The sequence below is a fragment of the Psittacula echo genome, assembly GCF_963264785.1.
Source record: "Psittacula echo genome assembly, chromosome: Z".
In the NCBI taxonomy this organism is placed as follows: Eukaryota; Metazoa; Chordata; class Aves; order Psittaciformes; family Psittacidae; genus Psittacula; species Psittacula echo.
In genome coordinates, this window is record NC_137742.1 from 79,749,576 (window position 1) to 79,773,107 (window position 23,532).

General features: G+C 41.1%; 1 protein-coding gene across 1 annotated transcript in view; it reads left to right on the top strand.

Moving 5' to 3' along the window:
- The window catches only part of ADGRV1 (adhesion G protein-coupled receptor V1), a gene marked incomplete at its 5' end in the record, with an annotated part of 292,106 nt that extends 280,126 nt beyond the window's left edge, over positions 1-11,980 (top strand). The window contains 3 exons of the mRNA XM_080638347.1: positions 2,125-2,316; positions 2,967-3,144; positions 11,619-11,980. Coding sequence (XP_080494473.1) covers positions 2,125-2,316; positions 2,967-3,144; positions 11,619-11,737 — 489 coding nt within the window. The 3' untranslated portion in view covers positions 11,738-11,980. The remainder of the gene's footprint in view (positions 1-2,124; positions 2,317-2,966; positions 3,145-11,618) is intronic.
- Positions 11,981-23,532: the final 11,552 nt, after the last annotated feature.

A 23,532-nucleotide genomic window follows, 5' to 3' on the forward strand; every position in this document is an offset into this window, starting at 1 on the left:
TCTCTAGAAAAGGAGGGCTGCAGTAGAGGTGCCACAGGAGGCAGTGTATCTCAGGGATGCTGGCTCCTGCTGCCCAGAACATGGGTCTGTGTCTCTGGATGACAGCAAAAAGCAGGAAGGAGGAGCAGTGAGGATGCTTGAGGTGTCAACATGCCTATCTGTGATTCTGGTAGAGCACCAGTTCCTTAGAAATAACACTGTCCAAAACACACAGATAATTAGATCAGGCTGGGTTAAGGAGATAATTCTGGCACTTTACTCCATGTTTATTTGTCCTAGAAGAGTGAGTTCCCATATGTGGGGCTGCTCAGGACAATGACACGTCATGATCACTGCATACCAGTGACTCTGAAAGACAGGGCTGTGTAGTAGTGTCAGCTAATGTGTTGTGTTTTTTTTTTTTTTTTTTTAAATATAAACCCACCTGAAACAAGCGTGCAGCTTTTGTGGCTTTGTCCTCAGAGACCAAAATGCCAGAAGCTGCTCTGAATTCAGTGTTGTCATTGTTATCTGTCCTCCTTGGTTTTTTATACTTTTTATATCCATTAAACAAATTAAAAGAAATCCATTTTCTGGTCCCATTATGCTTGACCTACATCAGAGTCCTTGGATTTGTTTATAAAATGAAAGGACATTTTGGTTCCTCTTTAGTGTTTCTTAAGTGGAATATATGTTTGCATCAGATTTTTGGAATGTATTTACTTATACGTATCACAGAGAAATCTCCTGTTGGTTAACTGCCAAGATCCTCATGACAAAAAACAATAATCTGGAAAAGTGGGAAAATGTTTTCTCAAAATAGTTGGTTCTCCACTTTTGTTTGCTGTTTTGCTGTTAAAGAAAAGAGTGCACATGTGACTTTTTAGAAACTGTATGAGGGTACTTCCAGTATTTGACCAGATGAGATTGAAATCTGATTAACTTCTGTGTCACTTTGGACCAGGCATTTTTGTCATATCGTTTTGGCATTAGAAATTATGAATCTGTAGATCATAAAGTGCTGTTGCCTTTTTATAGGGATGGAAATGAACGTACCTCTTGGGTATTTGCAGTCTCCATGTACTTTCAAAATTCCTTCCATGAGGAATTCACAAATATAATTAGATGAAACTACTTTCTATTTATAATAACAGTTATTACTTTCATGCCAAAGGGTACCTTTCCCATAAATTCTTCCGTTTAGTACAATTGGTTTCAGGGGTCTTGAGGACAATAGGAAATACAAAATACAGTGCAAATGTGATTGTATTGCAGCAATCAGGAAGAATCCAGGAGCCTTCTTCTGTACTTTTTTGGTTAACCCCTTCTTTAGTAACTATTTAACTGGTTGATTTGTCAGCTGAAATGGATTATTTTCCCTCAATGTAACTTAAGAATTTGAGAAAGTCAGATTTCATATTCAGAAGTTCAGTCACTGGATTTCTTTGCAAACAAAAGACATGGTTATAATACTTTTCTTGGCTAAGTCTAAAGGTCAAAATTAACAAGTTTTAAAGCAGAACTGCAGAAGCATATTGCAGAGCCTTTGTAGTGATCACAAGTGAAAGGCAGTGCTGAATTTGTGGATATCATAGAGAATCTAATTTACAGTTGCAACTTGGTGTCTGTGACGGCAGCAATGCAGCTTGCACGAGATTGAAATTGGGGCAAGAATGCAAAAAGCCAGCAGGTTAGTAAGGAAATAAAGAACTGTGGCTAGGGGAGAGCAGCCAAATCCTATTGTAAAGGCGGCCCTTGACCATATTTTCACTATTATGACAACTGTGAAGTTCAAGATGGTTTTGTTGTTCTTGGGATCTTGGCTTTGCTTTGCAACTGTGTGGGTTCAACCAAATAATCAGTTTCAATGACTCTTTTTGGTTGGTTTTGTGGTTTTGTGTGTGTGTGTGTTTAGCTGGAGGCCTCAGGATATAAACTTCTGGCTTCCAGATTTTTGATAGGTAGTGACATCTTCTCTTATTTTTCATAGAATTTGTATAGGCTACAGCCCTTTGAAACACAGATTGCTGGTGTAAGGGAAAGCATCTGCTACAGTATATAGGACCTTGCCATGACTGTGTTCAAACTCTGACCTAAGCTCCCTGCATTTCAAATGCTGATGTTCTTTGTCTCTCTCTGTTTCAGGGTCTTTATGTCTTTGTGGTATATTTTATCCTGCACAACCAACTTTGCTGTCCTGTGAAAGCAAGTTATTCTGTAGATATGAATGGGCATACAACACCAGGGTCAGCTTTTTTCACACATGGCAGTGGCCTGCCAGCTGCAGGTGGAGAGATCAGCAAGTCCACTCAGAACCTCATCAGTGCTATGGAAGAGGTAACATTGCTCTGTAGTCATTACCTTGTATATTGGAAATGTACCTGGAGATTTTAAGTGGCAGTACTGAAGTGTAATAGACAGAAATAAGTTGCTAATCATTTTAGGTTGGCTTTGGGGAGGAGGGATTTTTTTTACCATAAAAATTGTCATCTTTAGCTATGGTGATATTCTTGGAACTTACAATTCCCAAGTAAATCACATCTAGAAAATTTCTGTTTTTCTACTTAAGTCTTCAGTTTGTTATAAAGGCTGGTTAAAGTTTTCAGAAGTGGATCATGAAATATCAATATATCAAGTTAACTCTTTCCAGTTACTATAGGCCTTAGGTGAGTTTTAATTTTTCAAAGTCATGCTGTGCAAAATATGTGGAAAATTTAATAGAATAGAATAAAATTAGAATAAACTGGAATGGAAGAGAGAAGGAGAAGAGAAGAGAGGCATAATAAAAGCAATGTTAAATGACGTAGTTGATATATATATATAAATATATTGTTTATTTAAAAAAAAGCTACCTGTTTCTTATAGAAGTGACAGAATAGCTGTTTTCAAAATCTCATGATCTTGAATTTGGCTCTGGTCATAGTTTCCAATTTCTATACTGTAGTTTTGATGATTACTGCATTTCTGTGTCTTTTTAAACTTTGCAGGTGCCTGCAGACTGGGAGAGAGCATCCTTGCAGCCTGCTGGTCAGGCTAGTGCTGCGTTTAAGCAAAGTCCACAAAATGGCAATGTTTTCCACCCTTCTGGAGGATTTAGTGCCAGCTCATTGGTTGCTGATGAGGAATCACAGGAGTTTGATGACCTAATATTTGCTTTAAAGACTGGTGAGTGGCTCTCCTCCTTGTTCCTTAAAGGTCGTTTTGCTGTTTTTTACCTTAGCAGTGTCACTGTGCCATGAGATCCAATTAATGAGATCCATTAATGGAATTTGATTGCCAGTGAAAATCTGAAGTAAAATTATTTTGCCTTGGAATGCTATTCCATGACAAATACTGTGCAGACTATCTAAAATAACAGAGAAATGGGCTGTAAAAATGCATTTTGAATGATGAAGACAAGCATACCTACAGAAACTAGCAGCAGATTGGAGGCTCTGACATTTTCTCACAAGTGCTTAAATGGCTATCTTGCTACTTTCAGATATTGGCTGTCTTGTCTTCTGTTCCTTTCTTATTCACATTGACATATAGGGTACATGCAATGCCTATCTTTATTTTTCATATATGTGTATCTGTGGGAAACAGCATAACTTCATAAACACTGATTCTCCCGATGAGCGTAAGACAAAATATTTACACAAAATACAATTGGTCCTGAAAAATTGGGCACACTTGAAAGATAAACAATACAGATTTTTGCCCAAACGCAAAAGCCAACTGTGATGAGCTGGCTGTGTTGCTGGAGGACAGAAGCAGAGGAGACCACTCCAGGTGTCCACATTCAAACTATGCCTGCAAAACAAAACATTTGTAATCAGATTCCCCTCAATAGCCTTAGGGTTCAAGTCTTGAAAATCCCAGATTTTGCCCTCAATTATATATTGCTTTTCTGCCTTCTCACCCACTCCACCAAGAAGGTTATTCAAATGGTGATATAAATAGATAGTCAAGATGGGGCCACAGGCAGAAGAAATGAAGTGACACCTGGGTCAAAGATAGGTCAACATGGGAATATCTGATAAGATGACCACAAAGGCAGAGGAGTGCCAGCTGATAAGACCTGGCAGATGCTAACTCAAGCTGACCTTCAGGCACTGGGTGAAATGCAAATAGACAGGCTTGGTAGCAGGAGATCACCTGAATGATCTCTGAGGATACCACTGAGCCTCACAAGAGGCAACAGCGAGGTACTGGTGACAATAGCAGGTTAGGTGCTCTAGCACCAATAATTTAAGGAGTGTGTTCGCTTCAGTGACACTAAGAAAAGCAGTCAAACTAGTTGGAAGACAGAATGCTGCTAATGAAGGGGTAGCTTTATTCAGTATATTCATAATACTTTATCCTCTAAGCCAATTTCCATTGCAGAAAACTCTTCTAATTAGGAATATAATTGATCTATTAATAACTGGTTTACTGCTAAGAAATATGAATTTTTATGAAGATTGTCTGTAAATCTGTATTGTACCCATCAATTTTCCTGCATATTCTGCAGACTACTTCTACTTTGTTATTTATTTAAAGATTTGCCAAAACTTTCAAATCTAGGTGCACAAGCTTAGAATTGCAAACCTTTTTTTCTAAATACCTAAGAAGGTACCTTTTACTTTGTCACTATTTCCTGAATAATTTAAAGGAAACCGGATAATTCACAGATAGTAGGATATGAACCCATTCATATCTAACACTCCTACCATTGCACACAATGTTTACTGCTTAAGCAGTTCAGTTAACATCAGTTGACCTGTTTTCAGCAGTAACTCTACACACTGTGGAAGAATGAGTCTTAAATCATGAAGAGCAAGCTAGGCAACAGCAGTAGTTAAAACTTGTGATTAATGTAATCCATCACAATTTAGCATTTCATGATATTTTAATAAATCTTCAAGCTCTATCCTTAGTTCATTTGTTTTCAGTCCTTCTAAAGACAGTAGGTCTAGAAGTTTTTTGCTTTTGATTATTTTGCCTGAATTTTATTATTGTCTTCTTTATTAATATTTTATTGTTCATTATCATTTGTTCTTATGAGTCTTTTGTATTTGTGTGGTTTTAAGCAGAGACCTTAGGTCACAGTTGGGGAAAAACATTTTTGTTTGCATTATAGATTCAAGTAGCACCTGGCCATTTTGCCCCAACATGGCTTTACTTGCCCAAACTGTGTCCCCAGAAGCATTAGAGCAGCAAAATAAGATGATTTCTAAGCCAAACTAGTTGTTCCATCTGGTTCCAGCCCCACAAGCAACATTTGAACAAGCCAAACTGAAGAGGCGGTGTTGAGGTTAGAGTAGCTTAAATTACCAAAGTAAATGCTTATCAGCTATTGCCTTACATACAAGCTGCAGCTCAACACATACTTTAAACCAAAAATCATGAGCTTTCCTGCAGCTAAAAACCAAATCTGTTTTACTGTTTTTGCTCTTCAGTCTAGTACAGTGCATGGCCAAGGCGTCAAGGTGCTCCCAATGGCATGAGGGAGGGAACTGCATGGGAGCAATGAAAAGGGAGATGAGGTGGTGGAAAGTGGGATTTCTCCTCTCTTTGGCAGTACAGACTTATTCTGCAAAAGTATTCACTGAGGTTCGGTCTGTTGAGAATTCTGTGATGCCATTAATCTAGCAGTCATTGAAAGGAACCTGTCTTCCTCCCTTGCATCTTTGCCCATACTTGTATGAAACTGCAACAAGTCAGGTTAGGGCTTTTCCTCTTCTTCCTCCTCTCCCTCTCCTTCCTCTTCCCCTCTGTCTTACTCTTCCCTTGCTTGATGTCCTTTGAGACCCAGTTCCAGCTCCAAGGAAGCAGTGGTCATCAGCAACTGGAAGACAAGCACTTCTCTAAACAGGCTAAAACGTATGGGCAGCTGAGATGCCTTTTTGCTGCCTTGCTCTTGTCTGTCATTTGCTGTTAAGTAGCACTTCTCAACCTTTTTGGACCAGGCTATATTTCAGCAGGCTGAGAATTCCTTATCTGAAGTAGACAAGCCCCTGAGAGAGCAGGGGAAAGGTACTTTGCACCACATGAGCTGTTTTTGTCACTCCTAAACTGTATGTTGTGGCTTTGGCCTATACAGGAAGAATAGAAACGCTTGCTCTGCTACTGCTTGAGTTTACCTCTGATTAACAGAAGCAGAAACGTCTATTATCTGTTGTTCCTTAAAACTATCAATCTGTAACCAAACTCAACCTTAGCTCCTACTCTGAAGGTTGGCTGAGGATCAGCACCGATTAGCAGAAGAATATGCAAAAATGTCTTTATGCCTCTTTGCACTTCATCTGTTCTTTCTGCGTACATAGTTTGGAGCTGTCTGGAGGTTACTTTAATTTATGCTCGCTCTTTGTAGCCACAGGGTTTAATCTGGCAGCCAGGATCAGTGAGAATGACGGTATAACCCACCACAGAGCTAAAATCCCATTCCCCTCTTCCTGCTTCACCCTTGCGCTGCAGCTGACCACTTTCAGCAGTAGAAATGAAGGATGATTGATGTAAATTAAAGAAAATCAAACAAACACCCACAGCACAACTTTATTCTTTAACTTGCAATGATTTAGGAGCTTACAGTTTGCAGCACAGCTCCACAAATAGATGCGTTGGCACACTTGGCCTTATTGCTAAAGAAATATGCTGTAGAACTATGCACTTAGCCCTTGGTTCTATAATCATTAATCTTGGGCCTAATTACAGATTAACCTGAAATAGAGACTGGGTCATATGAAGGCATGCAACTGCTTTTGTAGCAAATTAGGTGGACAGCAGCGTGCTGTTTCTTAGACGGCTTTTATGCTAGCTTTCTGCGAACTTTGCATCACATGGCCAGTTAATTTTTTGTTTGGTGCAATCCAAAAGCTGGACTTCCTCTGTGATAAAGTCATAGCCGCTGAATGCCTAATTACTTAATTCCTCCTTTCCATCCAATATGTTCATGTTATACAGGAATACATAGTTAGGATTCACTATGCCCACGATACCACCTTATCTCTTATACTGTGGATATCTTCTGGGAGGTCAGCCAGCTCAAATGCAGTTTACGTGAGGAAATTATAGAACCATTATGGTAGGAAAAAATTATTTAAGGATATCCTGTCTATTTTATATGCTTAAATAAAAATAAAATAAAATATAAATTATACAAACATTATATAATATGTATTATCTAAAATAAAAACTTTTTTTATTTGCATTTTTTAATTTATCTTAAATTATTCATTTTATTACATTTCATTCATGGCTTTTATAATGAATCAAATGCTTAGCTTGTACTGAGGTCAATTAGTTAATAATAATTTTTTGTTAATTGCGCTAATTAACTTCAAAAGTGCTGTCATTTTGGACTAGATCTCATTTTCCCTCAAATTTCTTGTGCAAGGTTTATATTGATAGACACTTTAATGAGGCCATTACCTTCCAGATTGTCACAGAGTTGCATATTACCATCATTAAGGCTAAAGTCCGATATAGCAGAGTTCCCTAAGGACTCTGGTTAGATCTGGGGAGTTAAAAAAGTAGCCAACAGAATAAAAGTAGATGGAATTTGTCCCAAAGCAGATTCAGCTTCAGTCCATCAGCTTTGCTCCAAAGCATGAATACCATAAATGCAAACTAGCTTTACTGGTCTTTGAGCTTCCATCCATATTCCCATCTCCTACAGATGCTCCTCTCCTGCCTCCTTCTTTGATGCACAAAACTGAGCCAATTCATTCCTTTGGGTGAGATGTGAATGGAAGACACAACAAAGCCTTTGGAGAAGTCCGAACCCCTCCACTGCTGACTGGTGGCCCACCCTTGTAGGAAGATGTTTGTGAAGATATTTATGGGTTAGAGTGAAAAATACCAGCCTACCACATGTTATTTTCCAAATATACATTACATAGTATTAATGGAGGATATTGCTGTATCCACATCTCAGTGTATTTTTGCGTTTAATAGAGGCATGCATGCTAAATCCTAAATAAATATTCTACATGGAGAAAACCTGGGAAAATCTACTGTGTAAATTACCCTCTCCACACACAAATGCAGCTATTACAGTAATGATGCTATATAAACCAACCCATAGTTTTCAATCTAATTTAGCTAGGGTTCCAAAGTCAGCATTTTTGAACACTGGGAATACCACTGTAGGTGCATCATTTAAAAATTAAGCATCTCATTCTGGGCATCCTGAACTAGAGGAAACATTAGAAATTTCAAATTTTGAAAGGTTTTCCATCCTGGAGATGGTCTGTCACAAGGCAGATAAATTGCAGACAGTAGCAAAGTACTAGATTCGTGCTCTGCCTTATCAACCTGTTTTATTTCCATTTTGAAGGGCTCACCTTCAAAAAAAGGAAGTGAAAGTAGCCAGTTTGCATATTCATTCAACTTCTCATTTGTGAATGCTCACAAATATTCTAATTGTTGTCCATTGAACGTGACTGAATAATATCCAAGAAACATTTTTTTGTCCAATCTGAACTTTATTAATAGAAGTCTGGATGTCTGTTGATGTCATTTCTGTAAGGTCAAAACTCTGAAAGAGCAATTAAATTTGGCTCATGTAGCTTATTCATTTCTATCTAATATGCCTTACACATAAAATATAAACAATGATTGATTCAGAGAGCAGGATGGAAGTGTTTACAAAATAAAGTCTCCCCAGAGATCTGAGTACAGTAATTGCAAAATCCTTAAAATGTTTTAGTGAAAGTTTGAGATATATCTGAGCAAACAGATGGTAACAGCTGGAGTTCAGGGGCGCGTAGGAATGCTCGCATGAAATCTTTCACCAGTAGATGTCACTGGAGGGATCTTGCTGAGTTGGCGAAGCGAGATACGAGAATTTTTCGGTTTCTAACTAGTCCTTTGATGCAAAAAGAAGGGAAGAAAGGCTTCGTTTTCCTGCGTCTTTTTCTTAAAATAGTTTCTTCACAAATCGAGGAAAAGTAATACTCCTGCTGTGTATGTAGCTACCATTCAACGCTAACATCTCCAGGGGACTCCATGCTTTTTGTGATCTGATTGAGTTTAAATTCAGTTAATAATCTGAGAACAAGCCAGGCCAATGAACTCTATGAAACTCCATCGTATAAACAGTTGTACCCTTCCCTGTCTGCCAACTGTTTGGTAAGCTGATATCCTGGTTACATTTCAGCTCTCATTCCTAAAAATGATCAGCACTTACATAGTTTGCCTTTCTATCAGCATCAGAATAAGGCCCTTGTAAACTCAGAGTAGCCTACTTCAATCTCTGGTTTAACAAGTTCCTAATAAGAACCTCTGTAACAAAAAAAAATTAAAATCTCCTCTTACTTTGCACAAAGCGTGCATGTAAATGACATTTAAGAATATACATACATATGCTATATGTAATAGCATATTAGACCAGCATCTGTATCTTTCTTTTTATAATGACCAGCATGAGGGTCTTTAAGAAAGCTCGACCTGAATAACTGCAGTATAGCCACCTGTAAGACAAATATTTTACTAATCCCAACAGTGTTCAGCTTAAAATCTGAACCCAGAATGATCATGTTTATATGATCTGACTTTAAATATCTTTGAATAGTGTATTTTTTCCCACTTTGAAGTTTATACCTTCTTCAGCCTAAATAAATGTTTTGAGCAAATTCCAATGTTAATGATGCTACATAAGAAGTTTGTTTTGTTTCTTTATTTAAAGTATTTACTTCAAGGTTATTACCTTGTTCTTCCATTCCTAAATGGTAAATACAGCAGTCTGATTTATCTTCTCTATTGTACTCGTGTTTCCTTTCTAAAACAACTGTTTTAGAGAAGAGAAAAAAAAATCCAAATAACTTTCTTACACAGTTGCTGGTTTCCGAGGACTTTCAAGCAGCTTTTAGTTATTAGGACCATAAAATTCAATGGCAAGATTAAATACACATATAAATTTAAATCGGTAAGTATTCCTTAGTCATCTTCAGTACACTTATAAACTAGTCTTTTAATGATTCAGAGCCTAATCTTTTTGTCTTTATTATTGTATCTCTGTACATTGATAGATTTTTACTCCTGTTATACTCTGACAGCAATTGCTGGTCTCAAGAGCTTGGGTTGTACAGACGCAAGAGCAGGACTCACCTAGTACATGTCAATGAATTTGTGGTCACTCCATAGCCCAAACACCAAAACCAGTTGTAAGAAGGACCGTAGTGCAGAAATACCCACTTTTCACATCGATGCAGTAGGGCTGGGTTCATGTAGCCAAGTTTGGTCTGTATCAGAACTTCTTCCAGACCTCTACAGGACAGCCTGCTAGAACCTGCTTGGCATCTCTGAACCAAGCTCCATGTTCAAAATTGCAGCCTGACTTCCCATAGCAAAGGAGCATCCCACTGCTGCTGCTTTTTCCATACTTCTTTTCCACTTGGGGGCTAGTGGGAGGAAGGCTGCTGTGGAAAAAACTTTGTAAAGGTGGAACAATAGGGGGCATAGAAAATGACGAGGTAACTCTAAAAAATGACCCTTATCTTGTCTTTTGCTGAACAAGCCAAAGCCTGGAGTGCCAGCTGAGGCAGAAATGAGAGATGCATGTCACAACTGATAGAAACTCCTGAATGTATTTTTTAGTATGAAAAGGAAAATCACTGCCTCTCCCAAAATAATCTGTTCAAGGTGTTTGTGAGCCAAATATAATTCCTTTGAAGCTCCCTGGAACTACCTGTAGTTACAGATCTATGTCTGCCCAAAATGAATAACCTACCTAGTAATTTGTAAGTGACATCTCCCTAAGACCATGCCTGAAATTTGTCTTGAAATCACCATGCCTAATCACACTGGTGTGCACTTCTCAATAAATTTAAAGCCTAGATGCCCTAAACCCTAACAATACCCATGTATTTTTTAGGATTTACTCTACAACTCAAAGAGAGGAGCCGAAAACGCATTGAAGTTTATAGTTGCTACTGATATTCTTTGAAGAAGTAGTCTGAGAAAGTACACATTTCATAAAAGCTGGTGCGGGATTATTGAAACTTCCCCACAAATGAACCCCAGCCTCCCCAGAACAACAAGGAAGCAACAAACTAGCAGAACTCCTGTGACAGAAGGATGGAGGAGGTGGCCTGAGGTCTCTTCCAGACGTGTTTTGGAAGTTTCCATGGACCAAAATCTAGTATTCTCTCACAGCAGAAGAAAAACACAATACACCAGCCTATGCCAAATGTGGGTTTAGGAATATTTAGTCAGTATCTTTTCTCATGTTGAAATTACGGTCCCATTAAACCAGCTGGAATTATAGTTTAACAGGGAAATTGTATCATTAAAAATCAATTTTTCATGATGAAGTCCTTGGAAATACCAGACTGTAACAGCCAGACCATGAACCCAGCCTAAACCAAGCCTTGATTTATGCTTTTGTGATTTCAAGACAACCTTTGAATAGCTATTGTACCATTTACTGAGACAAATAAAGCAACTGACAGTGGAATTATGAAAAAGCGTATCTGGATGGTACAAGACTATGTCAGATAATGTTACAATCTGTGGATTCAGAACTGTAGGCTAGTAAGAAGAAGCTTGCCACATCGTTGTGGGGTAGGGAGTCATTTCAACAACTGGAATAAAGCAGAGCAGGACACACTGTCACCATTTCTGAATCTGGATTTCATTCACACTGATTTTTTGTTTTCTTTGTTTTGCTGTTTCAGGTGCAGGTCTGAGCATCAGCGACAATGAATCTTGTCATGGCAGCCAGGATGGTGGCAGCATGGCTAACTCCCAGATCGTAGAGCTTAGAAGAATACCCATAGCAGACACCCACCTCTAACTCCACAGCTTGCTTGGGTTCTTTTGTCTTTTTTTCTTTTAATTCAAGCCTCAGTATTTTTATATTTGTACTTCCTTTTGCACTAAAACACTATATATGAAACTGCATAGTAGAATGCTGTGAGCTTTACTGAGCATTTAACAAGGAATGTTTGCTTGAGGTTTTGTATATCAGAAAATAAACTGTAGTTTTTTTACAGTGACTGAGCATCAGTAGATACCTCAGCGATTGGCCTAGATTTGTATCTTGTAGCTAGATGGCATATTTCACAAACTGTAGCTTTTTTAATTAACCTGTATGTGTAACACTGATTAATAAAAATAATAGTCCGTTTGATACAAACAAGTCTGTTATTTCTGCTTGCTGAAATATAGAGCTGGAAGATGATGCAGACACACTGTTGGATAGGAAAGCATTTTAGTTACGCAGTTGCTCAAAGTTTCCTAAACTGAACTGATTTCACTGGTTTTTTGAGTACCCAAATCTGTGAAATTTACAAATTCTAATAAAGACACAATCTTGAGCCAGAGAGCTTGAAATTTGAATTGTGACATGATAAAATATGCAGTGATCTGAAACAAGCAGAGGGGAGATGAAGGACAGGAGTGAAACCACTGGCATGCTGTTGACTGTCTTACCTTGCTGGTTTCATAACATTAAACTCTCTCACTTTTCTCACAGTCACAAGTAAGGAGGAATTCCAGGGAGTTTAATTTTCTGATAATCTCTCTGTGTGCCACGCAGATATCCCTGTTCTGACTGAAGGGTTCAAGTATTGCGTTACAAATGAGTTAGATCAGTAATCTGGGGTCATAAATGAGCAAGAAATATATACTCAGAGGAAGTATTTCAGACCTGAGAGGGGGAAGCAGGCTGATCTTGTAGGAATCATTAACTCTGCTTCTGCACAGACACTCTTGAATGAAAACACATGAAAGTTAGGAGACCGAAGGAATTTTCCTCTGAACATTTATGAGTATAGTATAGAAATACAGTCAATGAGAATGCAAGACTTTCATACCTTCTTTAGGAACTTGCCTAAAGGCTTAATGCCAGGCAAGCTCTGAGCAGCACCCTTTCCCTTTAGAAAAAAACTTCTTATGGAAATCTCTCCATGAATTTTGCTATAGTTTTATACAAATTTTGCTGTATCTAATTACTTTTTGAGCTGAAAAAAAAAAAAGTGCCAAACCAAAAACAAACCAACAAACAAACTTCACTTCTGTGTCCCAGTTCTCTAATAGCTGGTACAGCTTACTGTCATCACTCATATCCAAAGCAGACATAGTCTTTAAGGTCTAATGCTGCAAAAGCATTCACAGACACAGAAAACTAATTCTAGTCAGCAGAGCACTTAAACAAGTGCTTTTTAAGTACCATTTAAATTGATGGGAAATGAGAGTATGTCTATATTTAATAAGTACATGTTCTGCTGCATTGAGTCTTCAGTTTCTTGGAATTTGCCAGGAATTCTGTTCACTCTGTTGAGTGCAAACAGAGAGAAAACAAGGCCAAGTCTTTGTGGTTAATAGCAAAACTTACAGGGGGTGAGGAGGAAAGAGAATGAGCCTTGCTTCACTGTGGGTAACATAGAGAAGCACAGGGCAGTCAGAAAGACCAATACTCACGTGCAGAAGATGCAGCCTCTAAAATTGTGAGCAGTGCCTCTGAAGCACAGTGGGCAGCTTTATACTAAGGTGAACCATCTAAGCATATCTTATAATTCACTTTTCTGCCTATACCTGCACCTGCTGAAAAAGGACTTTCTGGGCACCTAAATGAAGTGCAAGTATCTTTGAAATAAGTCTCAGTCTGCAGTTAAAATTAGTTTGGGACACTTTGGAATATAGTACTGTTTGTTTTTGTTTTCTGCACAGGAAACCTGGCTCTTGAAGAGGTTTTTTTGTTTTATTTCATTCCCCTTGAATGGACAGAGGTGAGCATTGTCTGTTGCTGATACCTCTTAGCTGACTCTTCTCTAAAACCCTAACATGAAGCCTGGCCCTGCAAAATGATTGCAACACTTGCTCAGTTGTGAGAGTCAGGGCAGTAACAGATGTTTCATTAGTTGCAGAACATGCTACTACATGCTGTGAGAAAGGTTATAAAAGAAGGATGTTTGTTTGATTTTGACTCACCATCATAAATGTTAATACTTTGTGTCACTTCAGCTAGTTGCACAACTGGCCCAGTTAGGGATTTACTGTAAATTCATCAGCATTTTCAAAGCAGATCAGTAGGATGAGGTCCGCTGCCAGCATTTGTTGAGTTTTAAATCTCTAGGTGGTGCTCACATGGTTTAAGATCATGAGATGAATTTTGTTATTGTTCTAGAACATTTTTTTTTTTTTTTTTTGAGAAAATACTTTGTCTGCAGGAAATTCAGTGTTTTAATAGCAGGGATCTCTCTCAGCTCCTTTTTGCTGTTGCTTGAGCAGTCAAAAGACTGAGACAGGAGCAGGGCGGATGTGCCCAACAGCCACATGTGGACAGGAGGAGTAAGTACCTTTACAGATGGCTGGACTCAACCTAACCAGACTGAATGCCTCCTGCAGTTCCCTGGTCTCAGGCATTATTTAAAATGTGGTAAAGAGTATAAACATTTCTTCATTTCTGTGAAAGGAATGAATCCACAGCTAAACAATTTTCAAACCAAGTGCTACCACAGGGCCTGCCATGCTGAGACGACTAACTCATTAGCACTTTGCTTTGTTCCCCTATAGTGAAGAACACTGGGAAGCTTGCTGTGTGTTTTTTTCCCTATAAAAGGAGCCATCATTCCTGCACAAGAGGTCATTCTCCCCATGTTTTGAAGGGTAGAAGGAACTGTGGTTAATATGAATGTAACACTTTGTAGATCTCTGCATGAAGGAGACTCCCTTTTCTGGAAAAGCTGCAGCTAGAGGTACTTGAGTATGTAGATCATATAAATGAATGGATGGGTTTCAGAAGTTTATTGCCACTTGTATGCCAACATAACTAGAATCACTTTTTAAAAGATGTCTGAAGATGCTTCATGTTCAAGTGCACAAGTGATGAAAAACGCTAAGTTCAACAGACATTTTTTTAGTGATGTTTCAGAGAAAGCCACTGTGGAAGATTCTGATTTAACTTTTCTTAGTGCATATCCAAAATAAGTCAGTTCATGTCAGGGACTTGAGCAGAAATATTCAGAGTTTTTTTCATTAGAACCTAGTTGAAACCCCCAATATACCCTTGTTCTGTCTCTACCATGTAAATGCTTAGTACTCCAATATCCTATGTGCAAATTCATCATGCTGCTGAGAACTGCACAATGAGATCTTTGACCTGCAAAGGGTTAAATCATATTGAGAGCTTTATAGCAATAAATCGCCTATGTGCTCAACATCGAGTTATGGTAATATGACTTCTAATGCAGAGATTTGACTAGAAAATTGCTGAAGTTCAGGCATATCCTGCCTTCAGGCTCATTTCACTGTAGCTCAGCCTGTACTGTGGACCTCAATCTACTATTGTAGATTCTGCTTCACCAGCACTGGTGCAAACCAGTAAGAAATCAGAATGTGTGCCCAGTTTGCTGGTGGCAGAATTTTTTCTTTCAGAATTGTTACTTCTACTGGCAGTAACAGGTAATGAAGATAAAATAGAACATGCAAGTTCAGGCTCATCTGCTCAATTCAATATGTTATTCTGCTAATTTTCACAGAAAAAAAAAAAATTTTCATTTGAACATTCAAAATCATCATCTATGCAATAAATACATTAAAATAATTACAATATAACACTCTTGTATGCAATAAATATATGGAAATAATGGCAATGTAATACTCACACATTACTGAATGAAATCCCTGGGACTAACGATGCACTGAATCTGAGAAGACAGTTGTGTAAACTGGCCTAAAGGGTAGCCTCAAAACCCCCATAAAATAGCTCATAGGAATGACTGGCATCAAAAATGCAGGGAAAGATTTTTGTCAGGATCTTCCTCAACTCAGCAAGTAATGGTGTGGTCACTCCTGTGCTGTAGTACCTCCTATCTGAGCACAGTGATTTTATACAGTGATGCTATAACTTCCAAAAGCTGTCATCCTCAGTGTGGCTGTACTCTTCATGTAGAGCAAATAGCAGCATCTGGCCTACGCATTGATGGCTCAAAGTAGCGTGGAACATAGGTATGTGTCACTGTGTACACACAGATAGGAAAATAATTGCAGGATATAAGAACTTAATATAATAAAAATGAACTCAGTTTCAATCTGGAAGCCAAAACATTGCAGTCCAGGTTATGAAACAGGTTTCCCTGGAAACTTCTTGGCTTCTGCTTTGCAATTCCTGAACTGAAGCTAAGCGTATGATTTCCCAGTTTCCTAACTGGAAAGAGTCATGCATTCAGGCATGGTTTATGCAGTTGCCAGCAAGGGTGCAAGAAAAGGAGATGCCTGAAATCTCCCTTTGCTCTCAGCCTCCTACAATGCATTTGATGCACCACCTGCAGCCCCTCTATACACCATGATGCTGCTGCCTTGGATCTGTCTGTTCTCCATGGTGGGGAAGAAGAGAGGCAAAGATTTTCCTATCTAGCAAGAGCCAGATGGACATCTGTTCCACATGCATGCAGGGACATATTTATTTTTGCTTTGGGATAGCCACAGATCCTGGACGTTGGGACAGGGCAGGAGGAAAAGAACAGACAAACAGTGAGTGAACTCAAAATCCTTGTTGAATGCTCATAAAGGAAGATAGTTAGTTGTTGCTCAACAAGTGTGTGCATGGTGGTTCTTCCTGCAGGATGGTGACACCTCTGCTGCAACACACAGGCAATCATCTGCACTAGAAGATCAGATGGGGCTTGTTCTCTAGTGTTCAGCCCCAGAATGAGCACTGTTCATACGTGTTCTCCATACCATGGATATTGTGTTCAACACTCCTTTGCAGCAGCAATCTAAAAATACTCCACTGACTGCCTTTCTTGTGCTGAAGGACTGACTCTTCTCCCTGATCTCCTGCTTGTCCAACACCTCAGTCATTTCTGCAAGCCCACATTCCTTCCCAAAGAGGCTTTTTATTCACTTATTCCTTCTAATAGCATTTGCCTCAATTGCAAATAGGCTTGTGCTCCGTTTTCCTCAGCCAGGCCTTTGTAAGGACATAATGCCACATGAGATCCTTCCGCTTTTCTCTTGTTTAAGAGGGAACCAGTTTCCTTATTAATCTTTGTTGGTCTGCAATCACCACATACATTCTGCTAGATAACGTCCTAAGAAGTAATGTCCTACTCCAGCAAAAACCGCTTGAGACCATCCACAGAGTTGAAAATACGCCTACTATGGTTATTCGGATGGCAAAACACAAAGTCATGTCTCCACCACGTGAATCCCGTATCCACCTACTGTCTGTTATATATTGAATAAAGCTGGAATAGCCATTTTAACCAGAACTCTCTGCCCATTTTGAGACATGCATGCTCCCTTGTGGTTTCTCTTAGGTTTTATGTCCCAGTGAATGCTGAAACCTTGATTTCACTGAGGTACAGCTGTGTGCAGGCTGTGGAAACTCTCCACTCTGATCATAAGGCTAATGTCCAGATTTAAGAGATGAGTTTGAATTTGGTGGAGCTGCAGAGGGTCTAAAACCTGTCTCTAGTTTGTGAGCACTGCTCTGATCAGCTGCCTTCTTTGTAAAAGCATCTATAGCTTCTGCCATTCCTTACATGCGCTCTAGGCAGTTCCATGGAAGGGGACAGTAGTACTTCTGGCAGAAAAAATGTAAAACACAGCTGTAGGGCACAAGCAAGGAAGAGAAACTTCTGAATGCTTGTTGCCTTAATTTCTTCTGGTTTCCCATCACCCAGTCACTTCCTACTGCTTCATAAGCATGCTGCTCTGCCTTCTGAGGCAGCATTGTGTGCCAACTCTAGGCACTAAGGCAGGCACTGCAATCCTCCTCCAAGGACCACGTGCCTACAGCTTTTTGGTTCTTTCATCTTGATAGCCAGGTTTAATAAGAAAATTTTGCTTTACATGGCTAAGGGGCCGCCCTGGTTTCAGCTAGGATAGAGTTAATTTTCTTCCTAGTAGCTGTTGCAGTGCTGTGTTTTGGCTTTATTCTGAGAACAACGCTGGTAACACCGATGGTTTAATTGTTGCTCAGTAGCACTTACCCTGTGCATCACTGTGAGCATCAAGTCTCATGTTCTGCCGGTGAGGAGTGGCACAAGAAGCAGGGAGGAAGCAGAGACAGGACACCTGATCCAAACTAGCCGAAGGGATATTCCATACCACAGTATGTCATGCTCATTGTATAAATTGGGAGAGTGAGCCAGAAGGGCCTGATCACTGCTTGGGATGGGCTGGATATCGGTCAGCAGGTGTTAAGCAGTTGTATTGTGCATCATTATTTTTTATTGTTTTTTTTTCTTTTCACTTTTAATTTTACATCTCTTTCCTTGTTATTTTTCATTATGAGTAGTACCTTTAGTGTTAATATTAGAATCATAGAATCATAGAGAAGTTAGGGTTGGAAAGGACCTTAAGATCATCTAGTTCCAACCCCCCTGCCATGGGCAGGGACACCTCACACTAAACCATGACACCCAAGGCTCTGTCCAACCTGGCCTTGAACACCATTGGGGATGGAGCATGCACAACTTCCCTGGGCAACCCATTCCAGTGCCTCACCACCCTCACAGTAAAGAATTTCTTCCTTATATCCAATCTAAACTTCCCCTGTTTAAGTTTGAAACCATTACCCCTTGTCCTATCACTACAGTCCTCAATGCAGAGTCCCTCCTCAGCATCCTTATAGGCCCCCTTCAGATACTGGAAGGCTGCTATGAGGTCTCCACGCAGCCTTCTCTTCTCCAGGATGAACAGCCCCAACTTTCTCAGCCTGTCTTCATACGGGAGGCGCTCCAGTCCCCTGATCATCCTCGTGGCCCTCCTCTGCACTTGTTCCAACAGTTCCATGTCCTTTTTATGTTGAGGACACCAGAACTGCACACAATACTCCAAGTGAGGTCTCATGAGAGCAGAGTAGAGGGGCACGATCACCTCCTTCGACCTGCTGGTCACACTCCTTTTGATGCAGCCCAGGATACAGTTGGCTTTCTGGGCTGCGAGCGCACACTGCAGCCGGCTCAGGTTCATTTTGTCATTGACCAACACCCCCAAGGCCTTCTCCGCAGGGCTGCTCTGAATCTCTTCTCTGCCCAACCTGTAGCTATGCCTGGGATTGCTCCGACCCAAGTGTAGGACCTTGCACTTGCCATGGTTAAACTTTTTAAGGTTGTCCTCAGCCCACCTCACAAGCGTGTCAAGGTCCCTCTGGATGGCATCGCTTCCCTCCAGCGTATCAACCGAACCACACAGCTTGGTGTCATCGGCAAACTTGCTGAGGGCACACTCAATCCCACTGTCCATGTCACCGACAAAGATGTTGAACAAGACCGGTCCCAACACCGATCCCTGAGGGACACCACTCGTTACCGGTCTCCAGCCGGACATTGAGCCATTGACCACAACTCTTTACGTGCAGCCATCCAGCCAGTTCTTTATCCACCGAGTGGTCCACCCATCAAATTGATGTCTCTCCAATTTAGAGACAAGGATGTCATGTGGGACAGTGTCAAACATTTTGCACAAGTCCAGGTAGATGACATCAACTGCTCTGCCCCTGTCCATCAGTTCCGTAGCCCCATCATAGAAGGCCACCAAATTGGTCAGGCAGGATTTCCCCTTAGTGAAGCCATGCTGGCTGTCACCAACCACCTCCTTGTTTTTCGTGTGCCTTAGCATGCCTTCCAGGAGAATCTGCTCCAAGAGTTTGCCAGGCACAGAGGTGAGACTGACTGGTCTGTAATTCCCCAGGTCATCCATTTTCCCCTTCTTGAAAATGGGGGTTATATTTCCCTTTTTCCAGTCATCGGGAACTTCACCTGACTTCCATGATTTTTCAAATATGATGGCCAGTGGCTTAGCAGCTTCATTCGCCAGTTCCTTCGGGACCCGCAGGTCCCATGGACTTGTGTACGTTCAGGTTTTTAAGATGGTCTCAAACCAGATCCTCTCCTACAGTGAGCCCAAGGTTTTCATTCTCACAGTCCTTGCATCTGCCTTCCATGACTTGGGAGGTGTGGTCAGAGCATTTGTCAGTAGAGACTGGGGCAAAGAAGTCATTAAGGACTTCAGCCTTCTCCAAATCCAGGGTAGCCAGTTCTGATAGCTTCCAGAGAGGGCCCATGTTGTCACTAGTCTGCCTTTTATTTGCTTATGTACCTATAGAATCCCTTCCTGTTATTTTTCATTTTCCTTTCTAAATTTAATTCTAACTGGGCCTTAGCTTTCCTCACCTGGTCCCTAGCTTCCCAGGACACATCCCTGTATTCTTCCTAGGCCGCCTGTCCTTGCTTCCACCTTTTATAAGCCTCTTTTTTCCCCTCTAAATTTCCTCAGCAGCTCCTTATCCATCCAAGGAGGTCTCTTGGCCTCCTGCTGCACTTCCTTCTAATTGGGATGCAACACTCCTGAGCTTGGAGCAGGTGATCCTTGAATATCAACCAACAGTCTTGGGCCCCCCTTACAGCCCTCTAGGGCTGTATCCCATGGAACCTCACTAAGCAGGTTTCTGAAGAGGCCGAAATCTGCTTTCTTGAAGTCCAGGGCAGTGAGCTTGCTGCACACTCTTCTCACTGTCCTGAGGATCTCAAATTCGACCATCTCATGATCTCTGCATCCAAGGCTGATCTCTGCACCCAAGGCTGCCCTGGAGCATCACATTTCCAACCAGCCCTTCCCTGTTGGTGAGCACGAGGTCAAGCATGGCACCTCTCCTTGTCGGCTCCTCTATTTCTTGCAGAAGGAAGTTGTTTTCCACACAATCGAGGAACCTCCTGGATTGCTTGTGCCGGTCTGTACCGTCCCTCCAACAGATGTCAGGGTGGTTGAAGTCCCTCATTAAGACAAGGGCCTGTGAGTGTGAGGCTGTTCCTATCTGTCTATAGAGCACTTCATCCACAGATTCCTCTTGATCAGGCGGTCTGTAACAGATCCCCAAAGTAATGTGTCCCGTTGCTGTTCTCCCTTTAACCCTGACCCACAAACTCTCTGTCGACTGCTCACCTGTCCCCAGACAGAGTTCCATACTCTCCAGCCTATCACTGACATAAATAACAACTCCCCCTCCTTGTCTGCCAGGCCTGTCTTTTCTAATGAGCCTTTAGCCTTCCATTCCAACACTCCAGTCATAGGAGCCATCCCACCATGTTTCTGTGATGTCAATGATATCAATCCCCGTAGATGTGCACACATCTCTAATTCCTTTTGTTTATTCCCCATGCTATGGGCATTTGTATAGAGGAATCTGAGCCGAGCTCCAAATGAAGCCGGCTCATTGGCTGGAGTGGCTGAAATGTCTCTGCATTGCTCTGAGCATTTACTATAGGTGCTGGCAACTGACTGAGAGTGCTGGGATGGAAGGATGCCTCCCTCCCCCAACACATCTAGTTTAAAGCAACCTTGATCAGTCTGGCAAGCCTGCTACCAAAACCACTCTTTCCCTTTGTTGTCAGACCAGCTCCACCAGCCCCCAGCAGACCTGGCCTCCCAAATTGACTCCCATTTTCTAGATACCCAAACCCCTGACTATGGCATCACTGTTCTAACCACGTATTAACTTGGCCAATCCTCCCAGCCTTTTTAAAATCCTCTCCTTTATCCTGGAGAATTGATGAAAAGACAATCTGAGCTCCAGAGCCCCTAACCACCTCTCCCAGGGCTCTGTAGTCCTTCTCACTGTTCTCCAGGCTACTGCTATCTATACTGCTAGCACTCACACAGATCACTAGAAGGGGGTAATAGTCAGTGGGATTTACTAGAGCAGGCAGTCTCCCTGCAACATCCCTGTTCTACGCGCCTGGTAGGCAACACACTTCCCTTGAAACTGGGTCAGGCCAACAGATGGGTGCCTCTGTCCTCTTAAAGTAGAGTCCCCTACTACTACAACCCCCCACTTTTTCCTGGTGGCACCAGTAGTGATCCTCTTTATTGTTCATTGTGCGAGTGTGTGTTTCCTCATTCGCCTTCTGCAGAGCTGCAAAGTGATTCTGAGTGGGGACATCAGATTTAGGAGGAAGCCCCTTGCTTTTAATTGTCCTCTTCCTCCTTTTTTTGTTGTGTTTTTTTTTTTTTTTTTTTTTTTTGTTTGTTTGTTTGTTTGTTTGTTTTTAGTTCCCATCTTCCTGGGTTAATGCCCTTCTTTCCTGTTTGAGTTACGATGGACGCTTGAGGCCCATGCACAGGTTGGGTCTGGGACAAGCAGCCCAGCTTCCTTTCAGCTTCAACTGTATATAATGTTATACTATACTTTAGTTATTAAACTGTTCTTATCTCAACCTGTGGGCTTTGCATTATCTTGATTCTCCTCCCCATCCCTCCTGGTAATTGGTTGCTGGCTGGGTTTAAGCCACGACGTTCCTTTTTTGCCCATTCTGGGGCATGATGGGTTGAGATGATGATAGATCTGACCAGAGTGTGTCAATACAAATTTGGTATAAGCATTGATTTTGCTGGTATAATAGTTGCTGGTCATCCTTGGCCTGGGCTAAGGTTCTCATTTTGTTGAACTATAAAATAGTGGCTTGTTATAGGATAGAATTGCTGATCATGAAACTAATCTGGTACATGTACTCAGCATTGCCATCACATCTATACTTTGGGAGCCATGTAATGGGAACTATTAATAATGATATCTTTTGCCTTTTCTCCTCGGAGGTCCAACCTATGGAGAAGACATCCTCCCATACCTTCCCCAGCAGCCTATTTACATCAGCATTTGAGAATTTTGAAAATTTTGAAAATTTTGAATATTCTCGGGATGTTGAACCAGCCTGGCCCTGTTGCTAGTGTGGAGAAACTAGTCAAATAGCTAGAAAAAGCATGCTGTCATCCTGGCAGTACCAGAAAGGCACATATCATCACAAAGTGCTGGGGCCTGGCCCAGGCCTCCTGAACCCTGTTCAGGACTGTCCTGTATCCTCAATGGGAAAAGGTCTCTGGATCTGATGGCAAAGCAACAGACTGCAGCTACTCAAACTCCAGCAACAGACACTGCGGCTGAACCGAAGCACCAATCTATGACTTTTATCAGTTTCTCCTGTACAGAACAAACATACGCTGTGCCCCACGCCACTACTCAGAGCACTATCCTAGACCTTGAGAATCAAATCTTGTGGAAACACAGCACCCCAGAGAGAGCTGAGTCAAGCAATGGGACTCATTTCCAGAACAACCTTATAGACACTTGGGCCAAAGAGCATGGCATTGAGTGGGTATATCACATCCCCTACCATGCACCAGCCTTTGGGAAAATCGAATGGTACAATGGGCTGTTAAAAACTACATTGAGAGCAATGGGTGGTGGGACTTTCAAACATTGGGATGCACATTTACCAAAAGCCACCTGGTTGGTCAACACAAGGGAATCTGTCAACAGGGCTGGCCTAGCTGAATCAGAACTTTTACATACTGTAGAAGGGGATAAGATTCCTGTGGTGCACATAAAGAATTTGCTGGGGAAGACAGTCAGGGTTAGTCCTTCCTTGGGCAAAGGTAAACCCACCTGTGGTGGGGAAATCCAGTGTGTATCTCAAGGGGATTTGATTTTGGGTGAAAATTGCCAATGAATTAAACTGTATGATGCTGTATAATACTGAGTATGATCACTTCCATGGCAGCTATATGCCTGTAACTTCACCGGTCACCTCACAGCACCTGTTTCCACCACTCTGAGTTTGAGGATCTGAACCTGATTCCCCT